Source organism: Salmo trutta, chromosome 3 (assembly GCF_901001165.1).
Source record: "Salmo trutta chromosome 3, fSalTru1.1, whole genome shotgun sequence".
NCBI lineage: Eukaryota > Metazoa > Chordata > Actinopteri > Salmoniformes > Salmonidae > Salmo > Salmo trutta.
In genome coordinates this window covers 21,091,155-21,109,941 of record NC_042959.1, presented here as the reverse complement: position 1 = coordinate 21,109,941, position 18,787 = coordinate 21,091,155, and the positions used below count along the sequence as shown (strand labels likewise).

At 44.0% G+C, this 18,787-nt stretch overlaps 1 protein-coding gene across 3 annotated transcripts in view; it reads right to left on the bottom strand.

Annotated features, from left to right (window-relative positions):
- Positions 1-414: 414 nt before the first annotated feature.
- Positions 415-18,787, bottom strand: part of LOC115170113 (inositol polyphosphate 5-phosphatase OCRL-1) — a 31,104-nt gene continuing 12,731 nt past the window's right edge. Inside the window, exons 11-24 of one of the 3 annotated variants that reach the window (XM_029726415.1) lie at positions 18,589-18,705; positions 18,063-18,244; positions 17,585-17,696; positions 17,165-17,274; positions 15,949-16,084; positions 15,584-15,694; positions 15,009-15,174; positions 14,147-14,382; positions 12,993-13,016; positions 5,862-5,981; positions 5,455-5,539; positions 4,345-4,472; positions 4,003-4,114; positions 415-3,628 (exon numbers count right to left, since the gene is read on the bottom strand). In XM_029726415.1, the coding sequence (XP_029582275.1) occupies positions 3,504-3,628; positions 4,003-4,114; positions 4,345-4,472; positions 5,455-5,539; positions 5,862-5,981; positions 12,993-13,016; positions 14,147-14,382; positions 15,009-15,174; positions 15,584-15,694; positions 15,949-16,084; positions 17,165-17,274; positions 17,585-17,696; positions 18,063-18,244; positions 18,589-18,705 (1,764 nt within the window). In that variant the 3' untranslated portion in view covers positions 415-3,503. Of the gene's footprint in view, positions 3,629-4,002; positions 4,115-4,344; positions 4,473-5,454; positions 5,540-5,861; positions 5,982-12,992; positions 13,017-14,146; positions 14,383-15,008; positions 15,175-15,583; positions 15,695-15,948; positions 16,085-17,164; positions 17,275-17,584; positions 17,697-18,062; positions 18,245-18,588; positions 18,706-18,787 lie in introns of those variants that run through there. The other 2 variants (XM_029726425.1, XM_029726434.1) reach the window with 2 other exon arrangements.

The window sequence follows — 18,787 nt, the reverse complement described above, 5'->3', positions numbered from 1 at the left end:
TCCATTCTGACTCCACTGCTCCTCCTCAAACTGCCGGTGGTAGGAAGACACTCTCACCATGGTCATGGTTGGTTTACTGGGACTGGTACTGCAGACAGGGGGCTACAGTAACTAACACAGGCAAACGGATGATAGTGAGTCCAGGTTGAGGACTTTATACATGGAGATGAGGGGGAATGTTTCATCCAGGCGATGGAGCTCTCCAGGCCCGCTGACTGGTCTAACTACAGGGGTTAGCGTCAGCAGCTGGACATTTGACAGGGAGCAGACAAGTAAGCCATAGTAAGTATGTCACAATATTGTTTTTTTTAATCTGGATGGTGTTTTACAGGATAGAAAGGATTCCCAAAGGGCTGTTGAGTGTTTCACCTGTGAACAACTGGGTACACCAATAAAGAGGTTAGATACAAAGTGTTTTTTTCATACATTATTTTATTTCCGTTAAATAAATTAAAAATACCAAAAACAGCTGTGCACATGTAGCATTATTACTAGACAGACCATTACAAAAGCCACCGTATGAAGGGGAGCAGAGTAGGAAAAGACAACCCATGAAAACACAGACAGACCACAGATGACGGGACAGCTAGGACAACGTGAGTGTGGGCTGATCTCCCAATTTGAAAATTCAATTCTGACAATATCTCTGCAGCTGGGGTTGACCTTGTCTCTGATGTAAAAGCTTTGTGTTGTGAATGAGATGACAATCTCAGATTCACTGTTCCTCCTTGGTTAGAGTCCGAGACAACAGGTAGGACCAATCCATCCAGGGCCAATCATGGTTTGGCAAAGCTAAGCAAAGCGCAAAGTCTATGACAACTCTGAAGAACACTGCAAGCGCATCTGGCCCATATTAGAATGTACTGTACGGATAATTGCAGTCAGGAAGTTACACAAGACTAGGGCAAACTCCACTCAAAATCCTCTCTGGGTGAGAGCTGACAGAGAGACAACCAAACTCTTAAGTGTTTTGATTAACAGCCTGTCATTGTGTTCGCTACGAGATTATGCAATATTAAAACACTTTAAAACTTTGAATGCCTTTTCTGTAGTAGCCTGGACCTGTAGTAGCCTGGACCTATAGTAGCCTGGTTCCATACTGTGTATGGTGTTGACAAATCTTCAATGCTGTCACACCTTACATGTGGCATGACAAACAGAGGGGTTTGCTACAGCACATAAAGTATATGGAACCAGGCTCGTCCTTACAGTATATGTCTGTTGACTAAGTAACAGGCTTTTCTGGCTAGATTAGTTGACTGGAGACATAAGAAAGGGAAACGTTTCCAGTGGAAACAAGTGTCATAGACCAACCGTGTCACACAACAGGCCAGCCAGGAGCTGTTTTGACGCCTTATTACTAACGTTACTAGACGACAGTGTGGAAAACTAAGGGCAAAAACACTGTAGAAATGTCACAGCATTATAGTTCCTCGTTTCACAACCATAACACGTTCCACGACAGCGTTAGGAAAAAAAAAAAACTGTTTTGTCTCAGCGGAGAGTAATGAACATCTAAATCCTGTTCAACCTGCACTGTAAAAAATGCTTTGCCACTAAAAAAAGTATTAGGGTACGTCCGAAATGGCACCCTTTTCCCTATATAGCGCACTACTTTTGACCAGCGCTCTCTGGTCAAAAGTAGTGCATTATATAGGGTATAGGGTACTACTTTAGATGAAACTCAGACAGTAAAACAGGGCATTATATTGTCTGAATCGACTGACAGAGACGGTGACAAGAAAGGCCCTTGCCTGAGCACACAGGCCTCATACAATCAGTCTCTAACCAGTATGAAGACCGACAGCGAGGCAGACAACGAGGCTGAAGCGAGGACAGAAAATAAGCTTGAGGAAACGTTAAACGATGATACCTGCATGACCAACAAACAATACATACATATTGAACACAGTTTGCACCACCATAGTAAGAGGTGACAGCAGAGTCAAAAAACCCACAAGAGGTCAATGGGGACAGGAGAGGGACTGTTTGCAACAGTTAAGACATCGATGCCGTAGTGGGTTTGTCTTTATTATGTTCTGGAGCACGCTGTAGGGAGGGTTCTTCCCGTACTCAGATTAAAAGTCTACTCATTTTAGTCATGTAACAGACACTCTTATCCAGAGCGACTTTCAATTAGTGCATTCATCTTAAGATAGCTGGGTGAGACAACCACATTGAACCACTCGAACTAAAACAAGCATGCTCAATCGAGAATGTTAATCTCCAATAAGATGAATCTGGGTCTGAGAAACTGGCCCGTAGAATAGCATATACTGTACAAGCAGGAGGGATGACTGATCGCTCTACTGTGAAGTTAGTGTGACTTGGGTTCAGAGTTGTAATGTACATGAATGGAGAAATCAGCCGAACTCACAATAACGCTCAAGATTAAGTTACACACAATCCCCAACACACCTTCATTGATTTTGAACAGCACGTGTTTCAGTATGCCCGACGCAAAAGGAGGACTTGAACAACCATGTGTGGTCAAACAATATCCAAAATGTGGTCTCTTAAAAGAAGTATGAAGTTGAAATAAAAAGTCTAAAAGATGGTACAAAGTTCGGTAAGGGAAAAATATAAATCATAAATAACATTTGTTTAAACCACAGCCCACTGACAGTTCTAACACATCTCCCAATATGTCTCCCAGATCCCAGAAAGGACTGCTCCGGATTGTCATCATTATCTTGTAGAAGAACGTCAAACTTCCTTGGTCGGTATTTCGGAAAAGCAAGGATTCCTTTAGTCTCTCTGTGGTCACCAGAAGTCTCTTGCGTCCAACATCACTACATACCCATGGGTTAAATCGTTCACTCTGAGAGGAGTATCCACCAGGTAGAATCCAAATCTTCTGCACGACCCTCTGTGTATCTTTAGTGTAATGTACTAACGGATCATCATTATCTTAGTATCTGTGGGTTCATACATACATATTGTACTTCCATTCAGAGTTCACATTCAAATCAGGTAAAGGGAGTCGTTTTGGCACGGAACAGTCCACAGTGGGGGTTGAATGGGGCACGGAACAGTCCACAGTGGGGGTTGAATGGGGCACGGAACAGTCCACAGTGGGGGTTGAATGGGGCACGGAACAGTCCACAGTGGGGGTTGAATGGGGCACGGAACAGTCCACAGTGGGGGTTGAATGGGGCACGGAACAGTCCTCAGAGGGGGTTGACTGTTCACTGTCACTCCAAGCTGCCAACACCTAAACTCCTGGTCCTGCAGCCACACAATGAGCGGAGGTGAAAACTATGGGACTTGGTTAATGGTGATGGTTGTGAGTGACTGAAGTACAGCACTAGAAAGGTTGGGAGCTGGGAGCTGGGGCATTGATAAGAGTCTGATAAGGGAGGGTCCCATATAATTGCACTGTTTGTTCTCCCACAACACAATCCACCTTGGTCCTCTACACACATACATACACCTTGTGTCCACCAAAACCCCATTCCTCAGTCTGTCATCAAAAGGTCCAGGCTGTCTGATTCCCTGACCCCTCACTCCTCGTCCCCTCCCATGAGGAAGCCCAGAATGAAGTCGATGGCTCTCTGTCGGTCCTGCGCTGTCTGTCGGCCCACCATGTTGGGCGGGGGCCGGATGAGCAGGCTGGCAAAGAGGGTAGCTGGCGGAGTGGAGGAGAGAGAGGTATAGGAAGATGTGAGAAAGAGGCATTTCTAAAGCAACATGGGTTTAGATCCGTTTCATTTCAGTCAGGATTCACAGAATTGAAACTCCAGTTAAATATTTTATCACCTTTACTGAAAATAAATGACATTTTTCAATTCTAGACTTGGGAATTTTATTTGACCCTAAATCTGGGTCATGTTCAGTATGGAAGATACATTTTGAATTGGAGAGAAGCGGGGACACTACTATATCTGAACATGTCCAATAAGAACAAAGATATTTGCATTCCGTGGCATAACGCTTTGCTACAGTGTACCCTACTGAAAAAGCACATGTAGGTTCTAGAAAATGTGGCCATGGGGAACTGACCTATGAGGTTGGCAGTGAGGTTGTTGTTGTAGGCGTATTTCAGCAGCTCCTTGAGGAAGGCCATCAGGTAGCGGAAGACGTTGCGGTGAGCCCGGGGCAGCTGGGAGATCAACTGACAAAACAGCCCAGAGAAAAGACAGGTGAGAACTACAACCAGCTCCTCGTAGATCTGAGAGGACAAACTATGTCTTATGGTTTACAATGATTATACACATTAACTTTATTAATTCAACAGAAGTCAATGACTCCTACTCATCTCCATTTCCAGATTCATATAAATTGACTTTTATGTGGAAATATTTAATGTTAGGCCACCTAAAACAGTAATTAAATTCACTGCACCTGTTTGCAGAGGCGGCTGTCATGGGAACAGTCCAGGCTGCGCTGGTAGAGCTCGTAACAGACCACTGGCTCAGGCAGAGCTTCCAGAAATATCAACAGGGCCTCGGCCACCGAGTGGTTACAACCAGCTGACACACAGTCAGGGAACAGTCAGAAACACACTCGTGCGGACAAAGTCGGGGGGATACAGATTTGTGGCGTGGGGTGTACAGTGTTTGAACTTGACTACAATGCTGTCATACTGCGCAGAATCCCTGATCTACAAATCCCCTTAAATCCTAAACAGCTAATCATTATGTGATGAAGATTAGCAATCAGTTCAAAGTGATCCCCTCAAACAAGCTGGTTGTGTGTGCTGGTGCGTGAGCATACATATGGGCAGGAAGATTGCACACCGTACACCCCAACTAGCACAGATATCATACTTCCTCCACACTGCTAATCTATGTAGCGCATGTGGTGGATGTAGCTCACCCTAATGCTAGCACCACATGCCTTGGCACCAGTCTGTGTATAGCAGCCGCTTTAACGCAGTGACCAAACTAACTGTGTGGCATCTCAGTCACAGTGTCCTGTTACAGGGCTGGGCCTACTAGTGGATCTGGGCCAGGGGCTTTGGAATGACTGGGGTCATATGAGTAAGGATACGGATGGAGTCGGGAATGACTGGGGTCATATGAGTAAGGATACGGATGGAGTCAGGAATGACTGGGGTCATATGAGTAAGGATACGGATGGAGTCAGGAATGACTGGGGACATATGAGTAAGGATACGGATGGAGTCAGGAATGACTGGGATCATATGAGTAAGGATACGGATGGAGTCAGGAATGACTGGGGTCATATGAGTAAGGATACGGATGGAGTCAGGAATGACTGGGGTCATATGAGTAAGGATACGGATGGAGTCAGGAATGACTGGGGACATATGAGTAAGGATACGGATGGAGTCAGGAATGACTGGGGACATATGAGTAAGGATACGGATAGAGTCAGGAATGACTGGGGTCATATGAGTAAGGATACGGATGGAGTCGGGAATGACTGGGGTCATATGAGTAAGGATACGGATGGAGTCAGGAATGACTGGGGACATATGAGTAAGGATACGGATGGAGTCAGGAATGCTGGTGTCCAGGCAGTCGATGACACTCTGCAGCTCCTCCTGCAGGCCCGGTGTCTGGAACAGGTCCTCCTGGAAGAACGGTAAGGAGTTTACAGGAGAATGTCGTTTTGAAATGACGTTGAAATAAGGTTAGGGTAGAATACTATTTACAGGCTGAAAGACTCAGTCTATGAATACTGCCTAGAAGCGTTAGCCTGGAATACAAACTGAATTTTGCATTGTTACACTTCTTCAAACACAAGTGACAATAGTGAAATGGAGTGATATTCTGTTTGGATTCCTTGTTAACCAAGGTTACCCCTCTAAGGAATACCTCATTCTGAAAATCATTCAAATTCATTGCAACAGCATTTCAGAATCTTCATAACTGAGATTAAAAACATCCTCTCACCTGCTGGCAGGACATGGTAAAGAGGTGGTTCACCAGCAGCCACACCTCCTTGGGGATCTTTAAGGGCTTGTCCTCCGTGCCGGCACTGTCCACCATCAGGAAGCTCACCCTGGACTTCTCCTGAAGTAACACACAACCACAACATGTTAGAAACATAGATACTGAGAGAATCATCATAACATGTTAGAAACATAGATACTATACTGAGAGAAGCACCACAACATGTTAGAAACATAGATACTATACTGAGAGAAGCATCACAACATGTTAGAAACATAGATACTATACTGAGAGAAGCACCACAACATGTTAGAAACATAGATACTGAGAGAAGCACCACAACATGTTAGAAACATAGATACTGAGAGAAGCACCACAACATGTTAGAAACATAGATACTATACTGAGAGAAGCATCACAACATGTTAGAAACATAGATACTGAGAACCACCACAACATGTTAGAAACATAGATACTGAGAGAAGCACCACAACATGTTAGAAACATAGATACTATACTGAGAGAACCATCATAACATGTTAGAAACATAGATACTATACTGAGAGAACCATCACAACATGTTAGAAACATAGATACTATACTGAGAGAAGCACCACAACATGTTAGAAACATAGATACTATACTGAGAGAACCACCACAACATGTTAGAAACATAGATACTATACTGAGAGAAGCACCATAACATGTTAGAAACATAGATACTGAGAGAAGCACCACAACATGTTAGAAACATAGATACTATACTGAGAGAACCATCATAACATGTTAGAAACATAGATACTATACTGAGAGAACCATCACAACATGTTAGAAACATAGATACTATACTGAGAGAAGCACCACAACATGTTAGAAACATAGATACTATACTGAGAGAAGCACCATAACATGTTAGAAACATAGATACTATACTGAGAGAACCATCACATGTTAGAAACATAGATACTATACTGAGAGAAGCATCACAACATGTTAGAAACATAGATACTATACTGAGAGAAGCACCACAACATGTTAGAAACATAGATACTATACTGAGAGAAGCATCACAACATGTTAGAAACATAGATACTGAGAACCACCACAACATGTTAGAAACATAGATACTGAGAGAAGCACCACAACATGTTAGAAACATAGATACTATACTGAGAGAACCATCATAACATGTTAGAAACATAGATACTATACTGAGAGAACCATTACAACATGTTAGAAACATAGATACTATACTGAGAGAACCACCACAACATGTTAGAAACATAGATACTATACTGAGAGAAGCACCATAACATGTTAGAAACATAGATACTGAGAGAAGCACCACAACATGTTAGAAACATAGATACTATACTGAGAGAACCATCATAACATGTTAGAAACATAGATACTATACTGACAGAACCATCACAACATGTTAGAAACATAGATACTATACTGAGAGAACCATCATAACATGTTAGAAACATAGATACTATACTGAGAGAAGCACCACAACATGTTAGAAACATAGATACTGAGAGAAGCACCACAACATGTTAGAAACATAGATACTGAGAGAAGCACCACAACATGTTAGAAACATAGATACTATACTGAGAGAACCATTACAACATGTTAGAAACATAGATACTATACTGAGAGAAGCACCACAACATGTTAGAAACATAGATACTATACTGAGAGAAGCACCATAACATGTTAGAAACATAGATACTGAGAGAAGCACCACAACATGTTAGAAATATAGATACTATACTGAGAGACCCATCATAACATGTTAGAAACAGATACTATACTGAGAGAACCATCACAACATGTTAGAAACATAGATACTATACTGAGAGAAGCATCACAACATGTTAGAAACATAGATACTATACTGAGAGAAGCACCACAACATGTTAGAAACATAGATACTATACTGACAGAACCACCACAACATGTTAGAAACATAGATACTATACTGAGAGAACCATCATAACATGTTAGAAACATAGATACTATACTGAGAGAAGCACCACAACATGTTAGAAACATATATACTATACTGAGAGAAGCATCACAACATGTTAGAAACATAGATACTATACTGAGAGAAGCACCACAACATGTTAGAAACATAGATACTATACTGAGAGAAGCACCACAACATGTTAGAAACATAGATACTATACTGCAGTATACTGAAGAAATGATGTGTCAGAGCACAGGCCTGATTCTGACACATAATCTCTATGGTTAGTAACGTGACTGGAACCAGCTTTACCCGGTCGATTGATAAACTTATGAACTGCTTAATTCCTAAGGAGGATTTGATTCATCCTGTGCCATCACCTTCAATACGATTTAAAGGTTTCACATTGATCAGAACGTTGATTCCATTCCTAAAATGATAATAATATGGCACATTGCGTGTCATTTCAGGTATAGGGAACATACTAGAGCGGATTATCTCGAGGGTTGGATGTCGGGTCGTCTTGGAGGACAGCCATTGAACTGGGAGTGGATCACATTGTTTTGTGTCTAGCTGAGAACTAGTGAGAGTGGGTCCAAAAATAACCTCTGGCAGTGGGGTTCACACACACGGATACACACACTCACAGGACTGGAGTGGGACACCGTGATAGCCTGCAGAGCCAATTACTATATCAAGAGCCCTGGCCGAAGCTATAGTAAGAGTTAGAGAGCCTCTCAAAGTGCTACTGTTGTTCCTTAAGGGTATTGGAGTGCAGCTTGTAAGAAAGATGTAGCCAAGGCTATGGTTAGGTAACCAGAAATAAAGGCTTTTACAGAACTCTATTACATCAGGCCCTGGATGTTGATTTGTGAGGTCTTAGTTTGTGGCCCTGCCATGAAAACTACATACACTAAGGTAAACACTGCATGTAGCAGAGTAAAAACTCTGGAGAGCTACCCTCCTGTAGGTTTTAACTCCAACCCTGTTCCTGGAGAGCTACCCTCCTGTAGGTTTTAACTCCAACCCTGTTCCTGGAAAGCTACCTTCCTGTAGGTTTTAACTCCAACCCTGTTCCTGGAGAGCTACCCTCCTGTAGGTTTTAACTCCAACCCTGTTCCTGGAGAGCTACCCTCCTGTAGGTTTTAACTCCAACCCTGTTCCTGGAGAGCTACCTTCCTGTAGGTTTTAACTCCAACCCTGTTCCTGGAGAGCTACCCTCCTGTAGGTTTTAACTCCAACCCTGTTCCTGGAGAGCTACCCTCCTGTAGGTTTTAACTCAAACCCTGTTCCTGGAGAGCTAGCCTCCTGTAGGTTTTAACTCCAACCCTGTTCCTGGAGAGCTAGCCTCCTGTAGGTTTTAACTCCAACCCTGTTCCTGGAGCGCTACCCTCCTGTAGGTTTAACTCCAACCAAGATGCATGAAATGAGGAGAGAGAAGATTCAGCAATACTTTGAGGACAATGGAATTAAATAAAAAAAGCTTATTTATTGCTAAAAGTAGAAGCAACGAGCTGGGGCTTCTGGCCTTTATAAGGGTTTTGAAATACAGAGCATATAATATGCACTCAAACACATTTAATGACAGTCTTATGGGGATATCAGATTGAGGACTAGTACAGATACTACTACTGTAACAGGGACAGACAGGACACCACTGGGTCTAGAGACCTGTACTATAACTAGTACTACTGTAACAGGGACAGACGGGACAGCCCTGGGTCTAGAGACCTGCACTATAACTAGTACTACTGTAACAGGGACAGACGGGACAGCCCTGGGTCTAGAGACCTGTACTATAACTAGTACTACTGTAACAGGGACAGACGGGACACCACTGGGTCTAGAGACCTGTACTATAACTAGTACTACTGTAACAGGGACAGACGGGACACCACTGAGTCTAGAGACCTGTACTAAAACTAGTACTACTGTAACAGGGACAGACGGGACACCACTGGGTCTAGAGACCTGTACTATAACTAGTACTACTGTAACAGGGACAGACGGGACACCACTGGGTCTAGAGACCTGTACTATAACTAGTACTACTGTAACAGGGACAGACGGGACACCACTGGGTCTAGAGACCTGTACTATAACTAGTACTACTGTAACAGGGACAGACGGGACACCACTGGGTCTAGAGACCTGTACTATAACTAGTACTACTGTAACAGGGACAGACGGGACACCACTGGGTCTAGAGACCTGCACTATAACTAGTACTACTGTAACAGGGACAGACGGGACACCACTGGGTCTAGAGACCTGTACTATAACTAGTACTACTGTAACAGGGACAGACGGGACACCACTGGGTCTAGAGACCTGTACTATAACTACTACTACTGTAACAGGGACAGACGGGACACCACTGGGTCTAGAGACCTGTACTATAACTAGTACTACTGTAACAGGGACAGACGGGACACCACTGGGTCTAGAGACCTGCACTATAACTAGTACTACTGTAACAGGGACAGACGGGACACCACTGGGTCTAGAGACCTGTACTATAACTAGTACTACTGTAACAGGGACAGACGGGACACCACTGGGTCTAGAGACCTGTACTATAACTAGTACTACTGTAACAGGGACAGACGGGACAGCCCTGGGTCTAGAGACCTGTACTATAACTAGTACTACTGTAACAGGGACAGACGGGACACCACTGGGTCTAGAGACCTGTACTATAACTAGTACTACTGTAACAGGGACAGACGGGACACCACTGAGTCTAGAGACCTGTACTAAAACTAGTACTACTGTAACAGGGACAGACGGGACACCACTGGGTCTAGAGACCTGTACTATAACTAGTACTACTGTAACAGGGACAGACGGGACACCACTGGGTCTAGAGACCTGTACTATAACTAGTACTACTGTAACAGGGACAGACGGGACACCACTGGGTCTAGAGACCTGTACTATAACTAGTACTACTGTAACAGGGACAGACGGGACACCACTGGGTCTAGAGACCTGTACTATAACTAGTACTACTGTAACAGGGACAGACGGGACACCACTGGGTCTAGAGACCTGTACTATAACTAGTACTACTGTAACAGGGACAGACGGGACACCACTGGGTCTAGAGACCTGCACTATAACTAGTACTACTGTAACAGGGACAGACGGGACACCACTGGGTCTAGAGACCTGCACTATAACTAGTACTACTGTAACAGGGACAGACGGGACACCACTGGGTCTAGAGACCTGTACTATAACTAGTACTACTGTAACAGGGACAGACGGGACACCACTGGGTCTAGAGACCTGCACTATAACTAGTACTACTGTAACAGGGACAGACGGGACACCACTGGGTCTAGAGACCTGTACTATAACTAGTACTACTGTAACAGGGACAGACGGGACACCACTGGGTCTAGAGACCTGTACTATAACTAGTACTACTGTAACAGGGACAGACGGGACACCACTGGGTCTAGAGACCTGCACTATAACTAGTACTACTGTAACAGGGACAGACGGGACACCACTGGGTCTAGAGACCTGTACTATAACTAGTACTACTGTAACAGGGACAGACGGGACACCACTGGGTCTAGAGACCTGTACTATAACTAGTACTACTGTAACAGGGACAGACGGGACACCACTGGGTCTAGAGACCTGTACTATAACTAGTACTACTGTAACAGGGATAGACGGGACACCACTGGGTCTAGAGACCTGTACTATAACTAGTACTACTGTAACAGGGACAGACGGGACACCACTGGGTCTAGAGACCTGCACTATAACTAGTACTACTGTAACAGGGACAGACGGGACACCACTGGGTCTAGAGACCTGTACTATAACTAGTACTACTGTAACAGGGACAGACGGGACACCACTGGGTCTAGAGACCTGTACTATAACTAGTACTACTGTAACAGGGACAGACGGGACACCACTGGGTCTAGAGACCTGCACTATAACTAGTACTACTGTAACAGGGACAGACGGGACACCACTGGGTCTAGAGACCTGTACTATAACTAGTACTACTGTAACAGGGACAGACGGGACACCACTGGGTCTAGAGACCTGTACTATAACTAGTACTACTGTAACAGGGACAGACGGGACACCACTGGGTCTAGAGACCTGCACTATAACTAGTACTACTGTAACAGGGACAGACGGGACACCACTGGGTCTAGAGACCTGTACTATAACTAGTACTACTGTAACAGGGACAGACGGGACACCACTGGGTCTAGAGACCTGTACTATAACTAGTACTACTGTAACAGGGACAGACGGGACACCACTGGGTCTAGAGACCTGCACTATAACTAGTACTACTGTAACAGGGACAGACGGGACACCACTGGGTCTAGAGACCTGCACTATAACTAGTACTACTGTAACAGGGACAGACGGGACACCACTGGGTCTAGAGACCTGTACTATAACTAGTACTACTGTAACAGGGACAGACGGGACACCACTGGGTCTAGAGACCTGTACTATAACTAGTACTACTGTAACAGGGACAGACGGGACACCACTGGGTCTAGAGACCTGTACTATAACTAGTACTACTGTAACAGGGACAGACGGGACACCACTGGGTCTAGAGACCTGTACTATAACTAGTACTACTGTAACAGGGACAGACGGGACACCACTGGGTCTAGAGACCTGTACTATAACTAGTACTACTGTAACAGGGACAGACGGGACACCACTGGGTCTAGAGACCTGCACTATAACTAGTACTACTGTAACAGGGACAGACGGGACACCACTGGGTCTAGAGACCTGTACTATAACTAGTACTACTGTAACAGGGACAGACGGGACACCACTGGGTCTAGAGACCTGCAGTGAATGAAGCCCTTAGTTTATTTTTGGATCTCAAAACAGCATGTAAAAATTTACCATGGTTTTGTCTGAACCAATGTGCTTCCCTAATCCAGAACACGAGGTCCTGTATATATTTGGTCAATTTCAGGTGTTTTTATGTCAAATCAGAAAAGCAACATTACTTGACGAGAACCTGGGTTGCCTGTATCGCTGAGCAACAGCAGGGCATCAGACTCACAGTGGAGAGTGGGACACCATCGAAATAGAATGACTTTAACTATTCTAGTTCTATGGTGGATACACCATGTAGAATGTACCTTTTCCATGTTGCTGTCCTCTCCCTTCGCCCCCAGCAGCCCCCAGCAGCCCCCAGCACAGCAGTGAAGAGTTGGAAAGGAATGATCAAGGCAACGAGAGGCAATGAGGGAGGAGACAGAAAGAAGAGAGAACAGAGGAGATACTGTAGACAGGAGATAATCCATCACCACCAAGGAGTCAGGAAGATAATGATAGGCTGTGTTAAAGGTGCAATCTGTAGGTCATTTCTGATTTCAATAAAGTATTGTCCCGGGCTGCCAAGACTGGGAGAGGGTCTTTTTGCGAGTGTATTGCACAATGATTGTAGTGTTTTTTTTGTTTCAGCATTGATTTCTTGAGCATTTCAGGGGGGTCAAAAAGTTACAGATTGAACCTTTAAAATTGAATTATTCCACCCAAACGTACCCGTGCAGAGTCAAACAGAATGACATTAGAATAGAGACAGTGGAAGCAATAGATCATTTGAAATGGATCCTATAAACATAGAATACTAATCTAACTGAGGACAAGGTGGATATAGATAGCCCATGTAAAATAACAATATGGAGAAATGCATGGACATACATTTTGTATTGTAAAGTAGACCCGAGTATATGACTAGCCTAGACTTAGTCAATGCTCCCAATGTTTCAGGAAAACCCTTCTGACATTTGTACACGCTAATTGCCACTTCCTTATCCCTTTGGGGATTCTAAACACAGCCACAGGTTGAGACATTCTCTCAGCATCAATGGACAAATATCTCGACCAAATCTATGTACTCTTCAACACCAGTCTTTGAGGCCTGCTGCAGTGTTAGCTGTTTTTCATTTCTTACCCATTTAGAGGGTTTAGGGTTAGGGAAGCCAAGTTTAGCGGTCTCTCATGCCAAAAAGTGTCATGGAGAAAAACAACTATCTGCCATTGCGGCCTTCAATGACTAAAGAAGTATATAAAACACTTACCTTGTATTGACTGTTCAACTAACCCTGCATGAACACTAAATGGATTGACTGTTCAACTAATCCTGCAATGAACACTAAATGGATTGACTGTTCAACTAATCCTGCAATGAACACTATTTAAATGGCCCTACATACATCACTCCTATCCTACCTTGAACATATCCCTCCCTGGTTGCTACAGTAACTTCACATTAGCTAGTTCCACTCACCAGGTCGATGAGCTTGGTGATGGGGATCTCCCGGATGGGCTTCTTTATGTGACACAGGGTCTCCAGCGAGGTACCGAAGCAGCTGGGCAGGTAGTTGCCTGAGATGGTGATGAAGTAGTCCTTGCCTCGGTCCAGGTGCAGCACCAGGATGTCTTCGATGGCGTCCTCTCCCAAGTTGAGCAGTGTCACCGAGTCCTTGCTCACGTACACATCCAGGAAGATCTCTAAAGTTTCGTCTGGCGGGGAGAAACCGAGAAGGGAAGTGTTCATTAGGGTATGCCATTGACAACAATTTGTAATAAAAGTAGACATGAGCGTTTTTTATTGAACAAATCCAGGTAGGATGTGTTTCAGTCTGTTTTCTTTGGTTGTGGTGCCTCAAGAACACAGCCCTGGTGGTATGACACCATTGAGAACAGTACATACATAGCTACAATGGGTTACAACAGAGTAGAGATGCTATACAAATGCATTTTTCAGTCAAGTTGTGAAACAATCCCTAGCCCCTAGGAACCTTATATAAATCTTAAAAGGAATGTATTTGATAGGTAGGCCTGTAAACAATATGGTAGCAGCTCCATGCTCTCTGACAGGCTTGGTAGGACTTTAAGCACATTACTGTATACCTACAAACAAAAACATTCAGATTCTCTACAAGTGTTTAAAGAGTAGGGGCTAGCGGTTGTTTCTGGACCGGGCCTTCCTTTTCCCTCCTCCAGGAGATTATTCAACTGAATGATCAGTGAATCTTTAGATCCTCAGATCAGTGAAATCCCACCAAAGAAGGAGCAAAGGATACACTGTGAAAGTATCCAAGCACGCAGGGCGTGTGACTGCCTGGCTGAAAGTGAAGGGGACTTACTGGGCTCTAGGAAGCCTTCGCTGGGCTCAGCGCGGAGCCAGTTCTTGCAGTACTGCAAGTCGTTGAGCTTGGGGATGAAGGCAAAGTGGCAGGCGACCTGCCCGTCGTTAGAGATCACAAAACTCTCCCGCTGCAGCTGGCGGAACTTGACATCCTTAAAGGTGAACTATGGGAGGTGAGTGAGAGATGGAGAGGAGGGGAGAGAATAAAGGTTGAGAGGAGGACAGACTCACAGACATTGTTACAGTAAGCCAGAGTGCAAGAATGTTTGTTTGATCTATGCAGTAGATTGTTTGAAATGCAAATAGATCCCCATACCATTCTACACCTGCAAAGTAACTCAAGCATCTTGGCAGACTTGTCCATTTTCTTAGGCTATCATTTTTCATCAGGATTTTAAATCATAAGTCCCCTGACTCAATACTTGCTGTCTTGGTATCAAAATGACTAAGTACCTTAATGACAATCACTGACAAAACAGACTTATTGATCTGACACAAAATATCAGGGGGGAGGAAATGCTGGACAGGAAATCAATAAGATGAGAATCATGTCTCTATGTTCTGTCGACTCACCTCTCTGTGGGTCAGCGCCAGAGACGGGAGGAATTCGTTCTCCATCCTGTCCATCATGCGCACGATCTCCTCAAAGACTTTCTTGTGGCGCGCCTCGTTCACCACCTTCACCTTTGACACACACAAATAGAATTTCTCAAACCAACAACTATCTATTCAATATAGCATAATCAAGCACGCTACTCAAGAATAAACTTGTATTTTATGATCCTCAATGAGCTGTACAGTATGTTAAAGGTATGTGTATTTTACTTAATGGACTCCTTGTGAATGTCAGGTCTCCTGTGACTGTCTCAACCTCAGTCAGTCAGATGTGATTTCCAGATGCTGACAGGCAGTGTAGTGAGTGTTTACATGATCCTCACCCCGACACTGAAGAGGGAGCTGACAGGCTTGTGGTCGCTGGTCTTCAGTTCCATGTGACTCCTGTAGTGGAGCTGCTTCACATTACTGCCCCTCCACAGGATCCGATCGCACCACGCTGGGACACGACACTTCCCACTGCAGGAGAACCCCAGAGAAAGAGACAGGGGGTAGAGACACGGGGTCAGCTGTTCATTCGGGACCAAATGCAAGGTAGCAGATTGAAACAGTGATTGACAACGTGGACTAGTCCAATAAGGCAGTGGTTCCCAAACTGTGGGGCACGCCCCCCCTAGGGGTCGGCAGGGGGGCAAGGGGGCCACTAATAGTAGAATGCACGTGGTGCAATTTCGAAATTGGGTAGTGCATCATCAATTCCTCGTCATGTCAGTCATTGCATACCTTAGAGATATTTATAACTTGGCAGAAATGTCCAGAACAACAAGAAGGTTTTTTAGCCCATAGATATTGTCATTTTTATGTCACATGAATACACATTAGACATGCCAACATTTATAGAATTGCAAGAAAATGTGCTTTTAAACTGCAGTGTTCTTTGCACCATTACAAAATGTGTAGAATTGCAGGAAGTAAGCTTTAAACCTGCTAAATTCTCTCCACCAATAAGAGGGGTTGAACAGTTCGTATCATGAACAGTGCTTGTGGGCTTAGAAATAGACATGGCGCCCGCGGGGGGGGGGGGGGGGGGGTTGTTCCCGAATGCTGAAGGAGGAGCCTGAGTGAAAACATTTGGGAACCCTTGCAATAAGGAACAGTCATTTTAGTTTCCGTTACAAATGTTCAGTTAAATGCCACACAACCCAGTGTTTCCCTAAACACCCTAGATTTCCAGGTAAGTCACATAAGCCCCCAAAGCAACATCCTGGGTCTTTTCAAGTTATTTAGGCAATGGGGAACATAGCTGGTTAGGGGGCCCGGCCCACCTCGTCAATAATGGAGAAACATTTGTGTAAGGACTCATTTCATTACTGGGACAGAATGGTTGGAAATGTGACTTTTCAGGTTTGCTCTTACCAGGTATGTTAACATGAATAATCAAGGTGCTATGGCATATGAGGATTAGCCTACACAGGGTATATCCTTTGCACTCTGTTGGGTGGAAGGGGGGGGGTAATAGCTGACACAACTACAAAACTCTATGGGTGTTCTAGAAGTATGTGATTGGTGGGAAAGGAATCAGGATCAGTGGTATTTTACCTAGAGTCCCAGCGGTCCGTCTTGGCGTCATACTTGTACGTGGGCATGAAATTGATCTCTCCCTCCATGAAGTCTGTGAAAGCTCGCTTGTTCTGTCTCTGGATATTCAGCTTCACACAGAGGCAGGAGGGGAAATATACCAACATGTTATTCAGAGACAGACAGAGGAACTCCAGTATTTATAACCCTTTAAACAACCAGAGAAAAGAGGAAATGAGGATAATACAGAAGTCCTAACTCCACTGTACAAATCCAGCTTGGTTTTATTCAATGTCTTTCTTTTTGTTGTTGTGCAGAACATTAAAATGGCAACATGACTTCAAGCAGTATTAGTTCATTCATGTTTTAATATATAAAAAAAAAGGTGTAAAAAACATTGACAACGGACTAGATAACAGATGTGTGTGTGTGTATTCTCACCTGGTCATACTCCTGCAGTTTCCTCAGTTGGTTGTGGGAGATGAGCTGTTTGACCTCAGCTGCATCGTACACAAACAACCGGTAGTTCAGATCTCCTACCCAGATCACTACGCTGGACCACAGAATGGATGAAGAGTTACGTATTGTAACACAACAGCATGTAAACAGTCTTACAGTAATACCACATGTTTACACATTACACTGTATGAAGACAAAAACAGTGACATGGTTACACTATTTATACAGTTAAATGATATGTTGAATTGCCAAACTATTACCTGAGAATGTCTTGCTCTGTGATTTAATTACATTAGCACCAAAGAATTCCATCTATAATAGTAATGACTACTGTAAGCCCCTTGATCCTGAAATACGTAGTATTACTGAGAATACATGGCTAATGCACTAAGTGGTATTCTAGTGTAGACATTGGAACAGGGCCTATGACTCTACAGTGTGGGTCTTGGAGGGGACTGACTCGTGTTTGACGATGTTGAAGGGAGGGCGGTCTAGCATGTGGAAGCTCATGCGGGCACAGATGTCTTTGTAGTCCTGGTTCCTCCTCTCAAAGTCCTCGACGTGGGCCGCCAAGTGGGAGTTGACAAAGCAGAAGCTGGTGTTGTGGAACACAAAGCGCACCGCCACACCTCCCTTGTTGCCCTGGAATGAGAAAACATTGTATGTTGACTGACTGATTGATTTGTTTGTTTAGTAAAGTGTCTTGCAACAGATGCTCAGCCCGTATGGGTTTAAAGGACGCTTGTTAGATGAAAAACTATACCTTTTACAGTATATGAACATAATAATACAATACTTTGCAGTAGCAGTATATTATTGTGGTATTCAAATAATCTCATCATTTACATTATGTCTATGTTCTATGTATCTACTGTATCTATAAATGTCATAAAGTTATACAGTTATGATGTTATGAAGTCATAAAGTTAATGTGCGCAAAAGGCAAACACAAACACTTCCTCTTAGTTGACTTGACTCATTCTTACCATTTTTCCCATGATACCAGTTCCCACGTGCTCCGCCGCAACCTCTTTAATGTGATTCTTGTGCACCTTGTTGACAAACACCACCAGCATCATGCCCACTAGTCGGATGGTACGCACCTGGGGAGACAGAATTTGGATATGGATGCTTCTATCAGTCTATTATGAACTAAAGATGTCCTTTTATCAACAGCTGCTGCTC